General features: G+C 47.5%; 2 protein-coding genes across 3 annotated transcripts in view; both read right to left on the bottom strand.

Moving 5' to 3' along the window:
- The window catches only part of ARNT (aryl hydrocarbon receptor nuclear translocator), a 60,300-nt gene extending 55,600 nt beyond the window's left edge, over positions 1 to 4,700 (bottom strand). For both annotated transcript variants that reach the window (XM_084769772.1, XM_084769773.1), the window contains exon 1: positions 4,506 to 4,700. In XM_084769772.1, the coding sequence (XP_084625898.1) occupies positions 4,506 to 4,530 (25 nt within the window). In that variant the 5' untranslated portion in view covers positions 4,531 to 4,700. The remainder of the gene's footprint in view (positions 1 to 4,505) is intronic.
- A 652-nt stretch (positions 4,701 to 5,352) lies between these two features.
- Positions 5,353 to 14,468, bottom strand: LOC311589817 (histone-lysine N-methyltransferase SETDB1-like). Its single transcript, XM_084768473.1, has 6 exons — positions 13,995 to 14,468; positions 13,047 to 13,315; positions 9,619 to 9,649; positions 9,436 to 9,535; positions 8,641 to 8,778; positions 5,353 to 8,456 (listed from the first exon to the last, which is right to left on the bottom strand). Exons 2-6 carry the CDS (start codon positions 13,304 to 13,306, stop codon positions 8,248 to 8,250), a joined length of 738 nt encoding a protein of 245 aa, XP_084624599.1. The 5' UTR covers positions 13,307 to 13,315; positions 13,995 to 14,468; the 3' UTR covers positions 5,353 to 8,247.
- Between the last annotated feature and the right edge of the window lie 7,592 nt (positions 14,469 to 22,060).

The following is a 22,060-nucleotide window of genomic DNA, read 5'->3' as shown; positions in this document are numbered from 1 at the left end:
ATCTGCGGGACCCAACGGGTGGAAAGAGAGAGCTGACCAGTCCTCTGACCGTCACGTGTGTCCCCAATACTCACAGCTAACACTGAATAACTGAATGCGCACTTCTTCCCTGGCTGGTGTGGTGCTGTACACCTGTAACCCCAGCACCCGGGAGGTAGAGGAGGGAGGGCTGAACTCCTGCTTATCCTCAGGTACAAAGCAAAGCTCCAGGTCAGCCTGAGCAACATGAGACCTTGTTGAAAAGGACAAATAAAGAGCCAGGGATGCCCACTAGATCCCCTGGAGCTGGAGGTAGAGATGGCTGTGTGCAGCCACGTGGGTGCTGGGAACTGAACCTGGACTCCCTCATAACCACTGTCTCTCCAGCATCACCTAACGCAGGACAAGTCAGCATGCACAAGCCACAAGCACGTTTCCAACCCCAACTATTAACTTAAGTGAAGTTCAAAGAGAAAACTCTTTTTGTTTGTTTGCCTGCGCCCTGTGCAATCTTCCTGCTTCAGTTGCCCAAGAACTGGGCCCCCAGGCACGAGCAGGAGAAAACCAGCTTCAAGAAGTTGTCTTCGGACCTCCACACTGCACAGCACAGCATGAGCAACAAATCACACATATGCACACAATACTACCTTAAAAGAAACCCAGGCATTTGAAGATAAAACCAGAAAGAATTTCAAAAATTATATAATCAGAGCTTACTTGAGCAGCAATAGAGGAGAAAAAAAAAAATCAATGTTCCTAAAACTGAGCTAAAGAAATCAGCCAGAGTAATCCCATATGGCTGTGCGAGGGGCAGACACAGGAGCGTCACAGTGTTTGAGGACAGCCTGGCCTACATAATGAGTTCCAGGCTGGCCTGCTCTCAAGAAAGCAGGAAATTTGGACACGATAACCACTTACTTTCTTTTCATTGAACATAATACATTTCCCATCCTATGTCCCTCCAGTCATGAATCTAATTTTACAAAATTCAAAAAGTCCACAACATATCCTCTATTTGACACAAAAGGGTAAAGGGGGGAAAACAACAACAAAAAGGCATTATTTTCTGACTTAATTATCATGTACACAATGTGGAAAGACAGCGGCGAGAGCAGCGGGTCAGTCTCACTGGACATGGTGGCTCTATGCCCATTGCCTGTAATGCCCAGCACTTCACAGGCTGGGGCAGCCTGGGCTGTATAGGGGTGTCAGCTGTAACAGAACAAGGCTGGGGCAGCCTGGGCTACATAGGGGTGTCAGCTGTAACAGAACAAGGCTGGGGCAGCCTGGGCTACATAGGGGTGTCAGCTGTAACAGAACAAGGCTGGGGCAACCTGGGCTACATAGGGGTGTCAGCTGTACTAGGCACAAGGCTGGGGCAGCCTGGGCTACATAGGGGTGTCTCAGCAGTCACTAACAGGAGCCTGGAGAGCTCCCTGCCTAGGATCCCTGACTGTATTCAGAGAAGGATTTCAGGACCAGCCAGGATGATGCAAAATTGAAGCTTCTTAAAAGCAAATACAATAGAGATTTTAAGCACAAGGATTTAAACACAAATCAAAAAGAAAAGCCATTCAGGAAAAAAGACACCCTACAGCGTGAGTATGGGTTTACCACAGCAGAGCAGCAGCTGGTGTCTTACAACTCCTAAAGATCCCCAGGTTAATTCTCAAAGGCTTGCTAAGAACCTATTCCTAACACTTCTAGGGTTAGTTGGTTGGTTGGTTGGCTTGGTTTGGCTTTTGTTTTTTGTTGGGTTTTTTGTTTTGTTTTTGTTTTGGAGCTTTTGTTTTTAGTTTTTTTGAGACAGGGTCTATCTGTGTAGCCTTGGCTGTCCTGGATCCGCTTTGTAGACCAGGCTGGCCTCGAACTCAGAGGTCTGCCTGCCTCTGCTGGGATTAAAGGCGTGCGCCATTGCACACCAGGCTTGGCTTTTGGTTTTGAAACAAGGTCTATGTAGCCTGGAACTCCCTGTGCAGACCAGGATAGCCTTGAACTCAGATACCTATGCAAGGACTAGCGTTCAGGCCTGGTCCTCCTGTAGCTGTGAAAGTACCTAGGATGACTCTCCACTCATGAGCTGGGCGGGGCTCACGAAGGGCTCAGAACATGCCCTTGTACTTACTACAAAGTCAGTCCCTGGTGATACTTCTAGAAAATTGAAATTTTACAGTTGGGAAAGAGAAAGGCATTAAGCAAGTGCTGCAATGTCTCCAGCCAGACTGTGAAAGGGCTCTTTTCCCTCCCATGGTCCCACAGTCTCCTGTCTTCCTGTCTTGCACTGGAGAGATACCATATCCAAAAACCAAACAAAATGCAATCTCAAAATTGAAGGAAGCAACCAAATGACAATAAACAAAATCAACTGCAGTGCTGGCGCACACCTTTAATCCCAGCACCTTTGGGCCACAGAGGTGGGCACATCTCCATGAGTTTGAGACCAGCCTGGTCTACAGAGCAAGGTCCAGGACAGCCAGTGCTACACTGAGAAACCCTGTCTCGAAAAACCAAAGCAAACAAACAAATCAGTTGTTTCATTAAAAAAGATTCTTCATTTTATTTTTTTTAAATGCTAGTTTATATACAGTAGCACACACAGCTACAGGTCTTGAAGAAGCAGTAAGACCACTGCAGGTTCAAGGCCGGCCTGACCTACATAGAAAGCTACACAGACCAGCCTCTCAAAAATCCCACCCACCCAGAAAAAAACAACAGATTACTATTTCCTGCTTAGAGACTTCAGTTAATATTGATCAGGAATTGAAAATCTGATCAGGAGATTGTCATTCAGGTAACTTGACTAAAACAGAACAAATAAGGGAGTCACCCACACAGCTCAATTTGTTCATCACTGGCACTTTTTTTTTTTTTTCCTTTTGAGACAGAGTTTCTCTGTGTGGACCAGGCTGACTTGGAACTCACAGAGATCCAAGGATCTTACACCATGAGATCTCTTCAAAATCTTGTTTATTCTCTAAATCAGACATGGGCTATTTTACTAGAAGGTCTGGTTTTCCCTAACATTTTCTAGAAAATATTCAGCTCTATAATTAAAAAATTACAACAATAGAATCCTGACAATTTATTTGTTAAAAAATGTTAAAAATGTTAAAATGTTAAATGTTAAAAAAAATAACTTAAGATTATTAAAAAACAAAAATCCTGATATTCAGAGAAAGTTAAGCGGTTAGGAGCATGTGTGGCTCTTGTAGGACCTGGGGTCAGTTCCCAGCAATGTGGCTCACAACTGCCTGAAACTAGCTCCAGGGGAGCCAACACCCTGTTCTGGACTCCTCCCACACCTGCACTCATGTGTTAACATACCCATATACATAATATTTTAAACTTAAAAAATGTTTAAGAAAAACAAACCTGATATTGGCATATGATCTCTGTGAGTTTGAGGCCAGCCTGGCCTACATAGTGAGCTCAGGACAGCCAGGGCTAAGTAGAGACCATCAACAACAACAAAAAATGTATCTCAAGAAATAATGGAAAAAATAGTACATTTTGCAGTGATTCAACTATTGTATATGTACATAATATATTAAAAATCCTGTCATTGAAATACAATACAGCTTTTCACAGACATTAAGTAAAACTTAAATTTCAATGTGTTGTTTTCTAAAACAACAACCAAAAACCCTTGTTTTCTAAAAGGCTGTCAAGATACAGATTTCTGGAAAATAATTGATTTACTTTATCGGAGAACGGCAAGGTAAATTAGACGTATTAAAATGAAACTTCCTAAGTAAATGTAGTAGTAAAGAGGACTGGACAGGGCTGGAGAGGTGGCTCAGCTATTAAAGGTTAGGCCCACAACCAAAAATACAGGAGGACTGGACAGTCAGGTGTGCTGGGTCACGCCTGGTAACTCCATTGCTTGGGAAGCTGAGAGGAGACTGAGGAGACTGCAGTGGTTCAAAGTCAACCTGGGGCTAGAGTGAGACCCTGCCTCAAAATAAGTAAAAAGAAAGAAAAAAGAAGCAAGCAAACAAGAGGACGTCCGCAGACAAATGGCACAGGACCTTTTTTTTTTTTTTTTCTGAAAGAATAGGAATTGCTCCACCTGGACCTAACAAAATTCAAACCTGGGATCTGGACGAAAAGACCCGTCCTGAACGCATTACCCGAACCCCAAGCCTCCGCCTTCAGCAGCGAGCAGGCTAACTACGCTGAAACACATCAACTCCAAGTTTCAAAGTATAGCCCGAGGGGGTGGGTGGAGGGTGGGAGTTCCAGGCCACGGGAATCGGAGCAGATACTCAAAGCACCGAGTTTTCCATTTAAAATGTCAAGTTTTCCAACTGTGGAATGGAGACCCACGTCTACAGCCCAGGTCCTGAGTCTCGCAGCAAACGGAACCACTGTGCCCAGGTCCGCGGCGCCAGGGGACGTCAGCTGGCAGCGGCCCCGCGCCGCCCACCCGCGCCCCAGCTCCCCCGAGCGCGGCGCCGCCCCGCGCCCCTCCCCCACCACCCCCAGCCGCGGCCCTGCGCGGTTGTCAGTCCCCCCAGCGTCCGCACCTGGGTTGGCCGCAGTCGCCGCCATGGTCGCGATGGCACCGTCGCTGCGCCACCCTCAGTGGGAGGGGCCGCCGCCACCGGGCTGGGGGAGGGGAGGAAGCGCAACTTCTCCACTCGGCGCCTCACCGCCGCCACCGCCGCCGCCGCCGCGGAATCCAAGATGGCGGACGCCCGGCCCCCTCCCCCCCGCATCCTGGGCGAGAAGACACGCCCCACGCCCGGGAGGACACGCCCCCACGCCCGGGAGGACACGCCCCACGCCCGGAAAGGCACGCCCCCACGCCGAGGGCGCGGCCAGCCCCGGGGGGAACTGACCAATAGAAACACTAAGTCCGGCCCCTAGGTCAGGCGACTGGGCAGCCTACAGCTGTTTGCCTAATCCTGCCTTTTTGGCGTCAGAGATTCCTGACCAAGTTGACGTCAGTGAGATGCAATGAAAACCAGCATTTTACTAAAAAGTTTCCTGTCCTACTGGGCTTGTCTGCATATGGTCTCAACAGATTTGTTACGTAATCCTCTTTATACGCTCTAACATGTCAACTTAGCGATTTCTAATCCTTTCTAGACTGTTTCCCTAGTAAAAGTCTGATAACTAATTTTTTAAAGCCTGCTCTGAACTTGGTAGATGAAAGGAGCTGGGTAATAATCATGTGGTACCGAAGATGTCAACAAGCTAAACAGGAGGCAATGAATAAGTGATTAAGATGGGAGTTCCAGCACTTAGAAGACAGATACTAGCCTGTGCTACAAAATGAAATTAGTCCCTTTCTCTGCACTCCAAAAATGGAGTATCCTCCTATGTCAATGATAAGGACAAAGTGACAAGTTTAAACAAATGACAAGGTAATAACCACACACAGAATTGTTTAATTTTAAGAACTGGGCAATTCAGGACAGACATATTATAGTCTCAAAACACCATGAGATAAATTTTACAACTTTACAGATCAAGAAATACAGAAAGGTCAGAGTAGAGGTGCACGCCTTTAATCCCAGCATTCTGGAGGCAGAGGCTGGCTGATGTGACTTCAAAGGCAGCTTGGTGAGTTCCAGGACAGCCAGGACTACAAAGACCCTGTCTCAAAAACAAATGAAGCAAAAACAAACAAAACCAAAGACACTTTGCAAATTAACCCAGTAGTGACAAGCAAGCTGACAGGCACTAACACACAAAACCTACTCCATTCATTCCCTTGTATATATGCACTTGGGGGGAGGGGCTAGTTTTGTCCTTTGAAAGGTTTCATGGAGCCCAGACTGACCTCAAATTCACTTTCTCTCCTTCCAACGTCAGGACCACAAGTGTGTGGCCTTACCCATGTCTTGTCGCCTCAACATATAATTCATCAAATATTTACAAATTAGCCATCAAGCTGGGTGTGGTGGCGCATGCCTGTAATCCCAGCACTCGGGAGGTGAAGCAGGTGGTTCCCCACCACACCAAAAATAAAAAAACAAAAAGAAAACAGCTAATAAAAGTTTAATAAATCATCTACTAAAAAGAGGAACAGTGAGAGAATAGAAATTATGCTGGCTTCTTGTTTGGTTAGATTGTCAGAGACAGGAGGATCGCTGTGAGTTCAAGGCCAGCCTGGTCTACAAATCGAGTCCAGGACAGCCAGGGCTTTTTTTTTTTTTTTTTTTTTTTTTGGTCTCCAAAAAACAAGAACAACAAAAAACCAAACCAAAGCAGTAAGTGCTCTTAAGCACTGACCCTCTCAGGCCATCTGTCTGTGGAAACAGGGTCTTACTGTGTACGGCTACTGACCTTCACCTCCTGGAGAACTTCTTACTTCTGCTTCTCAGACTGTGGGATTCCAGGCAATCTTGAGCACAGGAAGCTACGACTGATACTTTCGTGGACAGGACATCACACTGCCACTCGGGCTACCCGGGACCTCACGGTGTAGCCCAGAGCATCATCAAACCTGAAGTGACGCTGTGCCACAGCTTTTGACTACTAGATTGTTAAGTGTGAGGCACTATGCCTGTTACATACCAAGATTATTTTTAACTACAATTATTTGTTTCTGTGTTAACCATGCTGGCTGTCCTGGAATTGCCTTGGTAGACCAGGCTGGCCTTCAACTCACAGAGATCCACCTGCGTCTGCTTCCCAAGTGCTGGGATCAAAGGTGTGCACCACCACACCCAGCTAAACCTCATGATCTTTTTTCTTTTTTAATATATATTAAACTTTATTTTATGTGCATTAGTGTCAGATCCCTTGGAACTTGAATTACAGACAGTTCTGAGCTGCCATGTGGGTGCTGGGAATTGAACCCAGGTCCTTTGGAAGAGGAGATAGTGTTCTGAACCACTGGGCCATCTCTCCAGTCCACCAACATTTTCTTAAATGCAAGTGTGTTGCATAATTTTTTGTAGATGTGACACAAACTAGGATCATCTGAGCAGAGAAAATATCAGATAACAATGCCTAAATCCTAGCATTGTGGTGCATAGCAGGCAGGTGGAACTCTGATTGTAGGCCAGCCTGGTCAATATAGCTAGTTTCAGGCCACTCAGTTAGGAGACCCTGTTGCAAAGAAAAAACTCCATTACACTAGCCAGTAGACAAGCCTGTATGACATTTTCATGACTACTGATTAATGTGTGATAGTCCCGCACAGGCGTAGAAGGGGCACCCTAAGCAGCTAGTCCTACATGGTATAAAAAAAGAAGGCAGGGGGCTGGAGAGGTGGCTCAGAGGCTAAGAGCACTGGCTGCTCTTCCAGAGGTCCTGAGTTCAATTCCCAGCAAACACATGGTGGCTCACAACCATCTGTAATGAGATCTGGTGCCCTGCTCTGGCCTGCAAGTATAAGTGCAGGCAGAGCACTGTGTACATAATAATAAGGAAAAAAAATTCTTTAAAAAAGAGTAAGAAGGCAGAGGAAACGATTGGAAGAATGTCAGGAGGCTGCATCTCCGATGCGCTGCTTCCAGTCTCGACTGAATTCCTACCACAAACATGGAACGGTGAGATGAAACAAACCATCTCAAAGCCAGGCAGCAGGAACACACACCTTTACTAGCAGCACTCAATTCCCTGAAGCAGGCAGATCTCTTGAGACGAAGGCCAAATTAGTCTACAGCAAGTTCCAGGACAGTTAGGGCTACACAGAGAAACCCTGCCTCAAAAAAACAAAACAAAAAACCTGAATTTTTTCTACCCTATTTCTAGGCTACCATTTACTCTCCACTCCGTTTCTCGCCACAGCACTCCCTAACCGTCAATGAAGCTTCATTATCCTTCCAGTTTCCGGGAAGGTCTTTTTCGTTGAAGGGCCAGGACAGCGGCGCATATCTCTAATCCCAGCACTCAAGACACAGGCAGGAGGTTATGAACTTGAGACCGAGCTAGGACAAGCAAGAAGTGTGGCCGGGACAATCACCCACACCTTCAGTCCCAGCCCTCAGGGAGGCAGAGGCAAGACACGGAAAGAGAGAAAAGCTTTCTGACCATAAAGGACTGAGAACACAAAAGCTAAAAGTACAATCCTGACCACAGGCCACAGCATACCCAATTGGGCACTGTGCTCCCCAGTCCTGCTCCTTCATTCTACAATCCCTGGCCACATACATGAGCTTGTTGGCTTTTTGTTTTTGGGTTTTTGGAGACAGGGTTTCTCTGTGTAACCTTGGATGTGCTGGACTCACTACGTAAAGCAGGCTGGCCTCACAGCCATCCACCTGAATCCTGCCTCCTAGAGTGTAAGGATTAAAGGCATGTGCCACCATGTCAGGTTCTGAGCTTGTTTTTGACGTTGGGGGTCTCAGCTACGATGCCCGCGTAAAGCCAGACCTGACTGCCGTCTTTGTACTTGGCCACCACTCGACTGCCCACAAACAGCTTGTCAGCAGGAGGGTGGTAATCGTAGGCAATATGGTTCCCAGACAGCAGACTCTTTCCTTTGTTGTCAAATTTCACTTTGTATTTCTTTCTTAGCCCTGTGTAAAAGAAAACACAAACAAACAAACACAATTTTAGAAAAGAAAAAAAGAGAAGCGCTCCTTTCTCACTAAGTCCTGGCTGTAACACAGGCGACAAAGGACAGGCTTTTGGGGAGACTCAGCAATGGAGCCCTGCAGGCCGCCCGTCCCCTCCTCCTTCCTCCTGGTGGGGCATTCGTACCGACAGTCTGGATGGCGATCAGGGTGCCCTTGTGCCACGTCTTGGTCCTCTTCTTGCCCAGGATCCGCATGCTGACTACCAGGTCTCCATCTTTGCTCAGCTCTCCAGACATCTGACCCATGGCTCCTATACACACACCTTTGTTATACAGCGGTGGTAAGGTGGGATGGAGAAAGGACATGTCAAGAGGCTGGGCTGGGAGCAGGGGCGTGGCTCAGCTGGTGGAGGGCTTGCACAGCGCGCACAGCGCTCTGAGCCTGCACCTCAGCTCTGCACACGCCGGCACAGTAGTTCAAGCACTCACATAGGGAAGGCAGGAGGACCCAAAGGTTAAGGTCATCCTCAGCAAGATAGCAAGCTCAAGGCCAGCCTGGGGCATACAAGATACAGTCACAAACAACAGAGAGAGTAATATGCAAACTAGGGCAACAGGTATTCTGTGACCATTAGCCACTTTTGATGAACCCCTCCCTGCACAGGGGCAGAAGCACAAGACAACTCAACTGTTTATGCTAACAGGAGAAACTTCCTACAGAACCCCGCATGTTTCTCACTCCTTGGGCATACCCTACCAACAGGTGCCACCACAACGCAGTCCTAACCCCTTACTGACAGCATAGCAACAACAGTTACCGGCTGAGTCACCCCATCAATCAATAGCGGACTGACTGGGGACACAAAACTAATGTTACAAGAAACAGACAAGACAGACAGGCTTTGGGGTGCAAAGCTGACCGCCGGTTACTCCTCACGAAGAACTCTCCTCTGTCCATGCAGGCACACCTCCACACTGACCTTTATGCAGATCCTGAGAACTGCTCTTCTTGTTGACGGCATCCATGAACTTCTGGACATCTTGGGCTGATTTTCTTAGCGCAGCCATAGCTTCCCGGAGCTGCAGGAAAATAGAAGACAAAGAAAAACTCAGTATCATGAGGTAGACACACCGTGAGACGCCAGGGACCCAGGAGGCAGCACTGGCACATGGTCCTGGTTCACATCGCTGATCCTGCCAAGTCAGTCAGTCAGTCAGTCAGTCAGTCAGTCAGGAAAAAGAGCGCTTCCTGTGAGGAGCCTGCCTTCAACACTTAAGATAGATGCAATTTTATTTGGAGGCCAGAGAGAGGCAAACTCCCCATTTTTCAGTATTCTTGAAACATCTAACCGAAGATTCCAACTAACAAGGTTTATACATGGGGAACACAGCGAAGTGTCACAGACCGTGCTCAGAACAAGACTGATTACCACTTGCAAAGCCTGCTTCATTTCATTTCATTTCCCGTCCATTGGTGTTTTGCCTGCATGTTTATCTGTATGAGGTGTTGAATCCCCTAAAACTAGTTACAGACAGTTGTGAGCTGTCATGTGGGTGCTGGGAACTGAACCTGGGTCCTTGGAAGAGCAGTCAGTGCTCTAGACCCACTTCTTTTTTATTATTATTTATTTATTTACTATGTATACAGTGCTCTGCCTGCACACCAGAAGAGGGCATCAGATATCATTATAGGGGGCTGGAGAGATGGCTCAGTGGTTAAGAGCACTGTCTGCTCTTTGAAAGGACACGGGTTCAATTCTCAGCACCCACATGGCAACTCACAACTGTCTGTAACTCCAAGATCTGAAATCCTCACACCAATGCACATAAATTAAAATTAAATAAAAAATATTTTTAAAAAAAAATAAAGAACAGATATCATTATAGATAGTTGTGAGCCACCATGTGGTTGCTGGGAGTTGAACTCAGGACCTCTGGAAGAGCAGTCAGTGCTCTTAACCTCTGAGCCATCTCTCCAGCTCCAGACCCATTTCTTTTTCTTCTTTTTTTAAAGGAAAGGGTAATCTTTATCCTAAGCCTTTGAGGACGAGCTTCAACTTCTGATCTTTCTCCCTCCCTCCCTGCCTCCTTCCCTCTCTTTCTCTTTTGGTTCTTCTAGGCAGCCTTTCTCTGTGTAGCCGTGGCTGTCCTAGAACTTGCTCTGTAGACCAGGCTGGCCTCAAACTCACAGAAATCCGCCTGCCTCTGCCTCCCAGTGCTGGGAGTAAAGGTGCCACCAGGCCTGTCTTCTGCCTCCATTTCTTTAGAGTGCTGGGATCACAGGCACGCATCTCCAGAAAGCTGCTGGTTCAGTGCTGGAACTGAAGCCAAGGCTTCCTGCATAACAGGCAGGCACGGACCACATGGCCAACATGTATAGCCCATGCAATGCATATATATTCTTTTAGACAAGTAACTCTTTTTTTTTTTTAGACAATTAGCATCAAATGTTTTGCCTGTATGTAAGTGTACCACATGCACGTCTGCCGAAGGCAGGACATTACATCCCTGTATTAGAGTTAGGGAAGGAATGAGCCACCACGTGGGAGCTGAGAACAGAAGCCGGTCCTTTTCAAGAGTGGTGAGTGCTCTTAAACACAGAGCTGCCATGCTAGCCACACAGTATTATTACTACAGTTTTTGAGAGAGGATCTTACTTTGTAGATTTTTTTTCTTATTTTGTTTTTGTTTTTTCAGAGCTGAAGACTGAACCCACAGAGCCTTGAGCTTGCTGGGCAAGTGCTCTACCCCTGAGCTAAATGCGCAGCCCCACTCTGTAGCCTTAGCTGCTCTGGAACTCCTTCTGCAGACCAGGCTGCCTGCAAGTCACTGAGATGCCCCTGCCTCTGCCGCCGAGGCTGAGGGAACGGTGCTCACCGCCTGCTCAGCTACAGTCACTATTTCTAGTTAATATTCTTTTGGTTTTGGGAGCCGTGGTCTCTGTACGTACCCTGGCTGTCCTGGAATTCTCTGTGTAGGACAGGCTGACCTTGAACGCACAGACATCCATCTTCCACAGCTTCTCCAGGGCTGGATTCAAGCTTATGCCCAGCGTGGAGGCGCGCGCCTGTGATCCTAGCACTCGGGAGGCAGAGGCAGGAGGATCGCTGTGAGTTCCAGGCCAGCCTGGTCTACAGAGTGAGTCCAGGACAGCCAGGGCTACACAGAGACACCCTGTTTGAAAAACAAAACCCTAACAAGAGCTGTGCCCCGAATGTGTGTCTCACAGGCATGCACCGCAGTTAATGAGTGGTTCCACATACATGTCGCCCCCTGATGAGTGACGCTGAGCATCTTCTCATGTACTTACTGCCATTTGCCAATCTACGAATGCCAGCGGTGAGGCACCCATGTGCAACCTCAGCGTTTTTAGAGGCACCTTCACCTACACACTCAATTCTAGGCCTGCTTGAGTCACAAAAGACCCTGTCTCAAAACAAACATATTCCAGACCCTCCATCCAGCGAACAGGAAACAACTCCTAAGTGTCCACGCCCAGGCCCTGCCCTTCCTCATTCTGAGACAGGGTCTCACTTTGAGTCCTGCCTGGCCTAGAACTTGCTGGGCAGAGTAGGCTGTCCTCAAACTCGGAGAGATTCACCTATCTCTGCCTTCTCAGTGTTGGGTAAAATAATGTACTACCATATCCAGACTCCAAAAGTTTTACAAAATTGTCTTCACCATTACTCAATTCTTTCTGTATCCTCGGTAATAACAGACCTTTCAAATATCACCCATCTTTGCTTTTGAGATGGCTTCACTCCGACACCAAGGCTGTCCTGTAAGCCTTGTGGCTGTCTCCAGGGGGGAAAAAGAGGCAAAAGCGAAGACAAAGCCTGTGAGCAGCAGTCACTGGTCAACAGTGGCAGCCTGGAACTCTCACACTCCAACAATGAGGAGCATGGCTGTGTTTGGTCAAGTGGTCTGCCACTGAGGAGAACATCCCCAGCACTCACACGAATGTAACCTGGTAACCTGCTCTCAAGTACCTCAGCAGTTGGCCTAAGGAGCAAAACATCTATTTACTATGATGCCCACAAAATCCTTTCAAGTAAAAGGTCCACAGCAGCCTCCTAACAACCCAAACTGGAAAGAGCCCAAACGTAGCACAGTCCTGGGGACCCCGCTCAAGCCATGGGCGTGATAAGCACCTTCACTCAAGGAGCCACTTCCCTAGCTCAGCTGTGGCCGGAGAAGCCTCTAGCAGTGGGCAGCAGTTCATGGGGAAGCTTCTAGCAGTGGGCAGCAGTTCATGCAGAGACGCATATCTGGTCAAAGCACTGAGAACACGGGACTGCTGAGTGCCCAGCCCTGAGGGGACCCTGTGAGCTCCCCAGCCAACGCGGCTGAGGACAGCCTCGAGGAGGAGAGTGGGAAGGAGCGTCGGCAAAGCCATCTTCTGCACGTGATAGGGCCTGGGACTGACTGTGTAGCAGCTGCCCACAAGGGAAAGGCGGACGCTGCAACTCTGCACTCCAAACTCTCAGAAGCCTAAGGTCCCCCATGACTGAACTTTGCAAAGCGGAAAGCGCTCCCTTCAACGCCATGAGCGGCAGCCCCAGGAAGCCTGCAGACAGGCACGGATCCTTACCTGGATGCGTCATCAAACAGCCGGTCGACGTGAGCCACCTCGGCCTCCTTGTGCAGCACCCACGACTCCAGCTCGGCCAGCTGCTGCTTGCGCTGCTGGATGCAGTCCATCTTCTCCAGCTCCTCATCGATGACCCGGCGCAGCTCCTCCATGGAGATCCCCAGCTCCTCCACCACCGCCTGCTGCAGCTCAGCGATGTCCTCAGACTCCGCCGCAGCGCGGGCTGCATCCAAACCAACGCCCCCGGGCAGGGAGGACATGCTTCTGCCCTGTGCACAACAAGCAGAAGCCACGGCCACTCAGCTCGGACGCCGCCTGGCTCACGGCGGAGCGCAGCCCTCCCCGCAGCCTCTCTCTGCCTTCTCCAGGAGGGGAGCCGGGGATTTGCCGAGGAAGCGCATCTCCTGCTACAGACCAAAGCCGAAAGCCCGGCGCACGCCAGGGGCAGCCGGCGGCGGCCCGGAGCAGCGCTTCCGAGGCTGCAGCTGCTCTACAAAGCAGGCGTCTCTGCGGGACGCTGCTCCGCCACCGACCGGCGCCTCCGCTCCAGTCCCGCCGCAGCCCGGAGCCCGCTGGCTCGTGTGAACTGCGCCCCCGTTTGGCTCTCCCAGCCCCGGTTTTCCGCGCGTTACTTTGCTTCCCGGATTCACGTTGACTGTTGTGAAAACTCCCCCCGCCGGGCGCGGGGCTGACGGCGGCTCGGGGGTCCCAGCGCCCCGGCCCGGGGGCCACGCCCAGAAGGAAACCAACAACGCGCAGCCCCGAGCGCGGTCCTTCCCGCGCCCACACGCCCGGGGTCGCGGCGGCCGGGGCATGGCGGGGAAGGCGGCGGCGGCCTCATCCCGCGCCCCCGCCCGCCCGGTCCCGCCCCCGCCGCGCTGCTCTCCCGGCCGAGGCTGCGCACACGGCCCCCGCCGCCCCAGCAGGGCCGCCCCGGCCGCCGCCCACCTCGGTCCGTGCTCCCCGCGGCTCCGACTCCCGACCGCACGGCCGCGTCGCACCGCGCGGACCCCACCTTCGCCCCCGGGCTGGGCCTCGCCGGCCAACGCGCGAACTGACGGGAGAGACAGCGGGGGAGGGGAGGCGGCGTGAGGGGGACTAGGGAGAAAGCAAAAGGAAGGCCCGGAAGCGATGTCCAACGTCCTTCCGGTCTCTGCGACGGGAGCCCGCAGGGGTCAGGTTTCACAGCGTAGCGCGGCTGGAGAGTGCTTGTGGGGAACTAAGGAGACTACGCATGCGTTAAGCAGGGGTCTTCCTGAGAATGGATTGGGTGGGCAGAGAGGACTTTCTCTGTAATTTCTTTTTATTTTTTATTGTTTATTTGTTTGTTTGTTTATTATTTTTATTCATTCATTTATTTATTTTTATTTGTTGGTTGGTTGGTTTTTCGAGGCAGGGTTTCTCTGTGTATCCTTGACTGTCCTGAACTCGCTTTTGTAGACCAGGCTGGCGATCCGCCTGCCTCTGCCTCCTGAGTGCTGGAATTACAGGCATGCACCACTATGCCTGGATTGTAATTTTTTTTATTTACTTATTACTTATACAGTATTCTGTCCGCATGTGTTCCTGCATACCAAAAGATTTATTTATTATTATGTACACAGTGCTCTGCCCGCATGTACACCTACAGCCAGAAGAGGGCATCACATTATAGTTGGCTGTGAGCCACCATGTGGTTGCTGGGAACTGAACTCAGGACCTCTGGAGGAACAGTCAGTGCCCTTAACCTCTGAGCCATCTCTCCAGCCCTAGAATATTTTTTTAAAGTCCTTGTCCCAATATTGGGTACAATGGTCCATTTATTGTTGTTGAAAACTTTTAATTTTGGAGGAGGACATACACACAAGCATATGTATATAGTTTTCATACTTAAAAAATAGGTTTTAGGCCGGGCATGGTGGCGCACACCTTTAATCCCAGCACTCGGGAGGCAGAGGCAGGCGGGTCGCTGTGAGTTCGAGGCCAGCCTGGTCTACAAAAGCGAGTCTAGGACAGCCAAGGCTACACAGAGAAACCTTGTCTCGAAAACCACCCCCAAAAAAATAGGTTTTAGAAACCGGGCGCACACCTTTAATGCCAGCACTCGGGAGGCAGAGGCAGGCAGATCGTCATGAGTTCGAGGCCAGCCTGGTCTACAGAGTGAGTTCCGGGACATCCAGATCTACACAGTGAGACCCTGTTTAAAACAAACACACACACACACACATTAGATATTTAATTTCACATCTAAATGCGTGTTTTATGATGGACCAGCCTGACTCCATTAAACATCATAGTGTTACAAGGTCAAAATAAACTTCATTTCTGTTTTCTGTAAAACCTGGGTTTGACCACATTTTGACACAATTTCTGTAATTCAACATGTTCCAAGCTCTTCCACCCTGATAAGATGTCAAGTAATTTTGGAATGTTCAGCCAAGTTCATATGCAACCAAAATTCCTCTGGGAATCTCCAACACTTGCTTTTTTTGGGGTGGGGGGGTGCTGTATAAACCTCACTTCTCACGTGTTTGATTCGATTTTCACAAACTCTGGGACTTAGGAAGATAGCTCTGTCTAATGGAAAGCAAAGCTTGCAAACTTTGACCAAAGAGATGGGATAATGGTCTTTAGTCTTGCTCAGTGGAACTGTCCCCTACGTATATATGCGCGCTGTGCGCCTGCTGGGTGGCACAGAGGTCAGAAGTGGGCACCATACTGTGAGGCGGGAGTTACCAATCCTGCTGAACCATCAAATGGGTGCTGGGGAAACCCAGGTCCTTTGCAAGAGCAGCAAGGGCGTATGATTACTGAGGTACCTCTCCATTCCTAATTATAAAAACCTACATTATTTTTAGGGGAAAAAACAAGTTCATGTTAAGAATATGGGCAATACAAAAAAACAGAAAAAAATCATTCTGAATTCTACCACTGAGATTTTGTTTTTGTTTTTTGTTTGTGTTTTTTGTTTTTTACCACTGAGATTGTATGGCCTTTCTCCTTCAGCATCTGTGTCATACAAAGGGACTCTTGTCTTTCCCAAATAGTCTACATTACTTTGTAACTTCTCTCAGCTTGTTTTTTTTTTTTAATAAACCAGTAATGCTGTTCTTATTCAAGGCCAGAGACTTGGAGATTGGTTCCAAACATAATAAACAACAAGATAAGACAAGATTAATCTAAAACCACTAACAGCAACAGACTCAAAATAGGAGGGCATGTTAAAATTGCCAAGAAAGGGCTAAAAAAAAAGAACTATGTTGCCATGGTAACATCCGATGACACAAATCAAAGCAAACTGCATTTCATAATCGTAAGGATGGTTTCCATTAGCCTCCCGAGGCGTCGCTGTTTGTTTCTCGGACCCCTTATCTGTCTTTCCACGCCCTTTCTCAGTGTATCTTCCTTGCTTTTATGTGCCCTTTTCGCCCTGCAGATCTTGAACAAGGCTTTACATAAGGATTCCTTTTTATTCTCTTCTCCCCGTGTGGTTCCTCCTCTGGGTTTGCCTCGGTTTTGGCTCTTCCTGAAGGTTCCGTTCTGAGTCTCCTTCCCTTGGTGGGGTTTCTTTTTTCTTTTCTTTTCTTTTCTTTTCTTTTCTTTTCTTTCTTTCTTTCTTTTCTTTTTTTGTTGTTGTTTTTTGTTTTGTTTTGTTTTGTTTTGTTTTTCGAGACAGGGTTTCTCTGTGTAGCCCTGGCTGTCCTGAACTCACTTTGTAGACCATGCTAGCCTTGAACTTAAAGGCGTGCCCGGCTCTTTTTTTGTTTTGTTTTGATCTTGTGTGTTTCTCCTGCTTCCTTCTTTCTCCCTGTGATTGCTTCTAGCACAAAACTAGTCGGTTTCTTTCCCCCAACTGTTTTAACATCGAGCATTACAAAAGAGCAGTCTTTCAGATTGCAAAATTCAAGCAAGCTGTTTTCTCCTTACCCTGGCCTCACACAAAGCCACATGCAGAAATAAAGGAACCTGGTACCAGATGGAAACTCCACGTATGTGGACCACATGTATGCTTCAAGCCAGAAGAGGATGTCAGATGCTCTCAAACTGATTTGTAGGTGGTTGTAAGCTCCTGTGTATGCTCTGGGAAGCAAACCCAGGTCCTCTGCAGGAGCAGCAAGTGCTCTTGGCCACTCAGTCAAAGTGTTGCCTTTCTTTCAGGGATAGTGGGTTTCCTCAGCGGATGCACAAAGCATCAGCACTTTGGAAACGGAGACAGGATAAATGGTTCAGGGCTAGCCTTGGCTCCCTACTGAGCTTGAGTCTAGCCTCGGGATGAGGGAGGAAGTAAGATCAGAAGTTTAATACCAGCTATATGGCATCCTCTCAAAGAACTGAATAAAAAAAAAGATAGGAGAAAGAAAAAAGAAAGAAGGAAGAGGAAAAGAAAGGGGAGAAGATTTGGAAACAATGCGGATGTCTGTTTCTAGACATTGGTAATTTCATGGCTAACTCAATAAATATCCTTCATCTGGGTTTAGAAAGATAATGAGGGGGTGGGGACACAGCTCAGTTGGCTGCTGTGGCGCCAAGTAAAAGGGAGGCCCACAGCTCAGTCTCCTCACTGGCTTAAGAAAGAAGCAGCTGGCCACGCGTGGTGGCGCACGCCTTTAATCCCAGCACTCGGGAGGCAGAGGCAGGCGGATCTCTGAGTTCAAGGCCAGCCTGGTCTACAAAGGGAGTCCAGGACAGCCAGGGCTACACAGAGAAACTCTGTCTCAAAAAAAAAAAAAAAAAAAAAACCTAAAAAAAAAAAAAGTGTGTTTGGGGGGTGTAGCATCCCTAAACAAATTATTATAATGGAACATATTATTTAAAAGGAAGAAAGTCGGGGCTAGAGAGCTGGCTCAGAGGTTAAGAGCACTGTCTGTTCTTCCAAAGGTCCTGAGTTCAATTCCCAGCAACCACACGGTGGTCCATAACCATCTATAATGCAATCTGGGCCCTCTTCTGGTGTGAGTGCTATATAAATAATAAATAAATCTTAAAAAGAAGAAGAAGAAGAAGAAGAAGAAGAAGAAGAAGAAGAAGAAGAAGAAGAAGAAGAAGAAGAAAGAAAGAAAGAAAGTCCCAAACATTTGATTTTACCAATAAAGACTCGAGAACAAGGTGTTGGGGTGGAAAGCCTGCTGGCTCAGAGAGGCAGAGAAAGCGCCCAGCTGACCTTCCTGTTCCGCCACCGTCCCAGTAGGAAAAAGCCTTCTCCTTCCCCATGCTGTGTTAAGGACCCTCCAAACTGAATGCCCCTGCTTCCTGTGTTTTCTTATGTCAGCTGGTTTCTTTCTCTGCCTCTTGACTTAGTGTTGACTTCATTTCATCCTGTTTACAGAAAGCACTTTGGTTAGAGGCGTGTGCTAGGGCTGAGCCACACCACAACAAGAAACAGATTGGTTTGTTTTTCCCAGTTCATAATCTTGGCGTTCACAATAGTATCAAATGGCACTGCAGCAGGAACAATTCCTCACCGTCAAGGGAGCAGAGCTTTGGCTCCTAGCATGACCTGTACCACTGAAGGAAAAAATCTTGTAGAATCCTTCAGAGCATGGTAGCACAGGCCTGTGGTCCCAGCACTTGGCAAACTGAGCCAAAAGGACAACCAAGTCTGAGCTGAAATCTAGGCAAGCCCTGAACACACAATTCCCCACACCCCACCAAAAAAAAAATCAAAATTTATCTTTAAGAAGCCCACAGCATAAGCCTCTCTTCATGTCTTATTTTCTTCCAAGGGTCTCCTTCTCCTAGCCCACCTGAGTAAGTCTATATTAAAATATAATAAAATTTCAACTGGGCTGAAATAAAAAAAATTTTTTTTAGAGGAAAGAGAACAGAAAAGCACTTTGTGGCTTTGGTTCGGCACATTGCAACTGCCAGCGTGATTAACGTTGAGCTCTGAGGCCAGTGTTGCACAAAGTGGGGGGTCGTGTGAATGGAGCACCACGAGGCAGCTCCTGCACACGTGTGCTGCGTTCACACTGGGCATGCTGGGGAAGGGCTTCACACCGCCCCAGCCCAGGTGTGCTGCGTTCACACTGGGCATGCTGGGGAAGGGCTTCACACTGCCCCAGCCCAGGAGGATGCTGTCAGATTTCGTCACACTACTCAAACGGCACGCGACTCAAAACGCATGGGTTATGAAAATGTTTTGTTTAGTTCTGAAATTTTCCATTTAATAGTTTTGGGTCATGGTTGACTGAAACATCAAGGAACAAAACTACTCCAAAAAGGGAAAGCTATGGGGCAGCCTCAGGTAAAGGCACTCACAGACGCAGACCCACTAAATAAATACATGTAATTTTTTTTTAAATATATATTTATTTAATTTTTATTTATACAGTATTCTTATATACATGTGTGACTGCAGGTGAGAAGAGGGCACCAGATCTCATTATAGATGGTTGTGAGCCACCATGTGGTTGCTGGGAATTGAACTCAGGACCTTTGGAAGAACAGACAGTGCTCTTAACCCCTGAGCCATCTCTCCAGCCCTGCAATGATTTTTTTTTTTTAAGGCAAGTGAGATGACTCAGCGAATAAGGACTCCTCTGGTCAAGTCTGATGGCCTGAATTTGATCACCAGAAATCACTATAAAGGGTCAATGGTTATTCTCAGTACATATGGATAACAAAATTTATGTATACTCAATTCTCTTATATAAAATAGCATGGTGTTTATGCATACCTGGGTATACCCTCTTATAGGCTCTATTTTGTGTGTGTGTATAGTGCATGTGTCCATGTGATGGTAGTCAGCATTATCTTTAAGCTTCCTTCAGTTGGCACAACAAATTACCACAGTAGGGTATATAAAGGGACATGACTATATTCTGGAGAGAAGTCTGCAGCCTTAACTTCTGAACCATCTCCTCAATCCAAAGCCAGGTGTGTTTCTCTCTCTCTCTCTCTCTCTCTCTCTCTCTCTCTCTCTCTAATCCTTCCTTCCTTTCTTTTTTTAAATATCTTTTTTACATATACATTTATATTATTACACATATATAAAGTAAACTACCTACAGCAAGAAGAACCATGAAATGATTACAAACTATATTAATGTTACATTCATAGTGTTTTGGCTATTTGTATTTGGCAACCTTGAAGAAAACAACTTTCCTATCTTGGCGAGTCTAAAATTTTGAATGTAAATCCATGTCTACCATGTCTCACCTTTATCAACTTAAAACATCTACCTAGGGGCCTGGGGAGATGGCTCAGGGGTTAAGAGCACTGTTTGCCCTTCCAGAGGTCCTGAGTTCAATTCCCAGTAACCATATGGTGGCTCACAACCATCTATACTGTGATCTGGTGCCCTCTTCTGGCCTGCAGGTGTATGTGCAGGCAGAGCACTGTATATATACTAATAAATTTAAAAATCTTTTTAAAAATCTTTCTAGATCGAAAAAACATCTTAACCCCTAAACACATAAGCTTACTTGTAAAACTAAACCATCTGGTGTTCAAGCCCATCAGAGACTTGAGAAGGAAAACATTAATTGCCGGGGTAAACAGGAAGTGCAGGTTAGCAGCTTCCAAAGTGAAAAAAATAAAAATAAAAATAAAAAAATGACTGAATAGTCACTCAAAACTCTCTATAATGTTGGAGCATCATCTTCAGCCTTCTGGCCCAGTATATCTGGCAGACATATTTGTGAGGCAGGAACTATGGAGGACTTGCTTACCCTGTCTTGGCAGAGTTTGGCCGTCAACTCTGCCTGCATCTCTTCTTTCTTTTCTGGACAGGGTTTTTCTATGTATCTCTGGCAGTCCTGGAACTCGCTCTGCGGACCAGGATGGCCTCCAACTCTCCTAGATCTGCCTGTCTCTGCCTCCCGAGTGCTAAAGACTAAGGACACCACCATGTCTGGCTTCGAAATCCATGATCTCTAACATCAGAAGAGAGCACTGATATTTGCAGAGGGGCCACAGAGGTTACTCAGTGGCTAAGAGCACCTAGAATCTGTTTCCAGCACAATGCGGTGCCTCAGAACTGCATGTAACTACAGCTCCAGGGTTTTTAATGCCTGCCTCTGATCCACAGGGAACACTGAACACGTGTGGTGCACACACACATATACTCAGGCACATATACACTTAAAATAGAGAGATAATTTTTTTCAAGATTTTGTAGAAGGCCACACTGTGAAATGAATGCCTTGACCATCTACGGCTTATTTTCCAACATGTAATAATTTTCACTGTTGATGACACGAAACATGACTAATACATTACTGAAAACATTTCAAACCACAGCCTAGTGTTACAGCCCTATGGGGAAATACTTTCCAGAGACGGAGGCAACTGAGCCCAACTCCTGCTTTTTCTCAAGTTGAAGCACTCAGCTTTTGAGGTTACTCTGTTGTTTTTGTTTGTTTGTTTGTTTTCTTTCACTTAGAATATAACAAAATCTTGAAGGCTATCTTCAGTTACAAACTGTCTGTGATTTGCCTGGCATGGTGGCCCACGCCTTTGATCCAGTGGGACTTTGCAGTTCAAGGCCAGCTTGACTTAACATCGAGTTCTAGGTCAGCCAAAAGCTGTACAGTGGGACCCTAACCCTCCAAAACACATACTACTGTTGCTACTAATAAAACCCTGTTTGTGCTCGTTCACTCATGTTAGTTCCAACTCTTCGCAGTTCCCCGGAAGCCACTCCAACATTCTTTGCCATACTGAACAAATTCTATAAAATCATGTTTTCCAGTTTTTCAGTATTGCGTGACGCTATTCCTTGGGAGACATGAAGAAATGTCTTCTCACCCAGTTAGGGAGCCCACGGCAGACCGAAGAGAAGGCACCTCCGAAGTCCAACTTGGTGAACTTTTATTGGAATCATTAAAAGCCCTCGAATGAAGGGTTGCTTACGGGAACAGGCGTGGCTCAAAGCCGCTGCACCAGGAAAAGCGCGCCTCAGCATAAGCGACAGCTCGCATAAGCTGGAAGCCAGCAGCTCAGTGCACAACCGGCTGGCAGCGGGACCCGCTGGGGGACGCTTCTTCTAGGCCGCTCAGCTGGTCTCCTCCTTTTCCAGGAAGCTGGAACAGTAG

Source organism: Acomys minous (assembly GCF_964271855.1).
Source record: "Acomys minous genome assembly, chromosome: 19".
NCBI lineage: Eukaryota > Metazoa > Chordata > Mammalia > Rodentia > Muridae > Acomys > Acomys minous.
The sequence above is the reverse complement of the archived record's forward strand: the minus strand, read 5'-3'. Positions and strand labels throughout refer to the sequence as shown.

What these genes read in the sequence shown, in the direction of transcription:
- LOC311589817 (XM_084768473.1), bottom strand. Translation starts at nt 13,306, where the DNA reads ATGTCCTCCCTGCCCGGGGGCGTTGGTTTGGATGCAGCCCGCGCTGCG. An exon ending in CTGTTTGATGACGCATCCAG is followed by an intron (nt 9,650 to 13,046) that starts GTAAGGATCCGT and finishes CTGACTTGGCAG; the next exon opens with GATCAGCGATGTGAACCAGG. An exon ending in TGAACCAGGACCATGTGCCA is followed by an intron (nt 9,536 to 9,618) that starts GTGCTGCCTCCT and finishes ATTTTCCTGCAG; the next exon opens with CTCCGGGAAGCTATGGCTGC.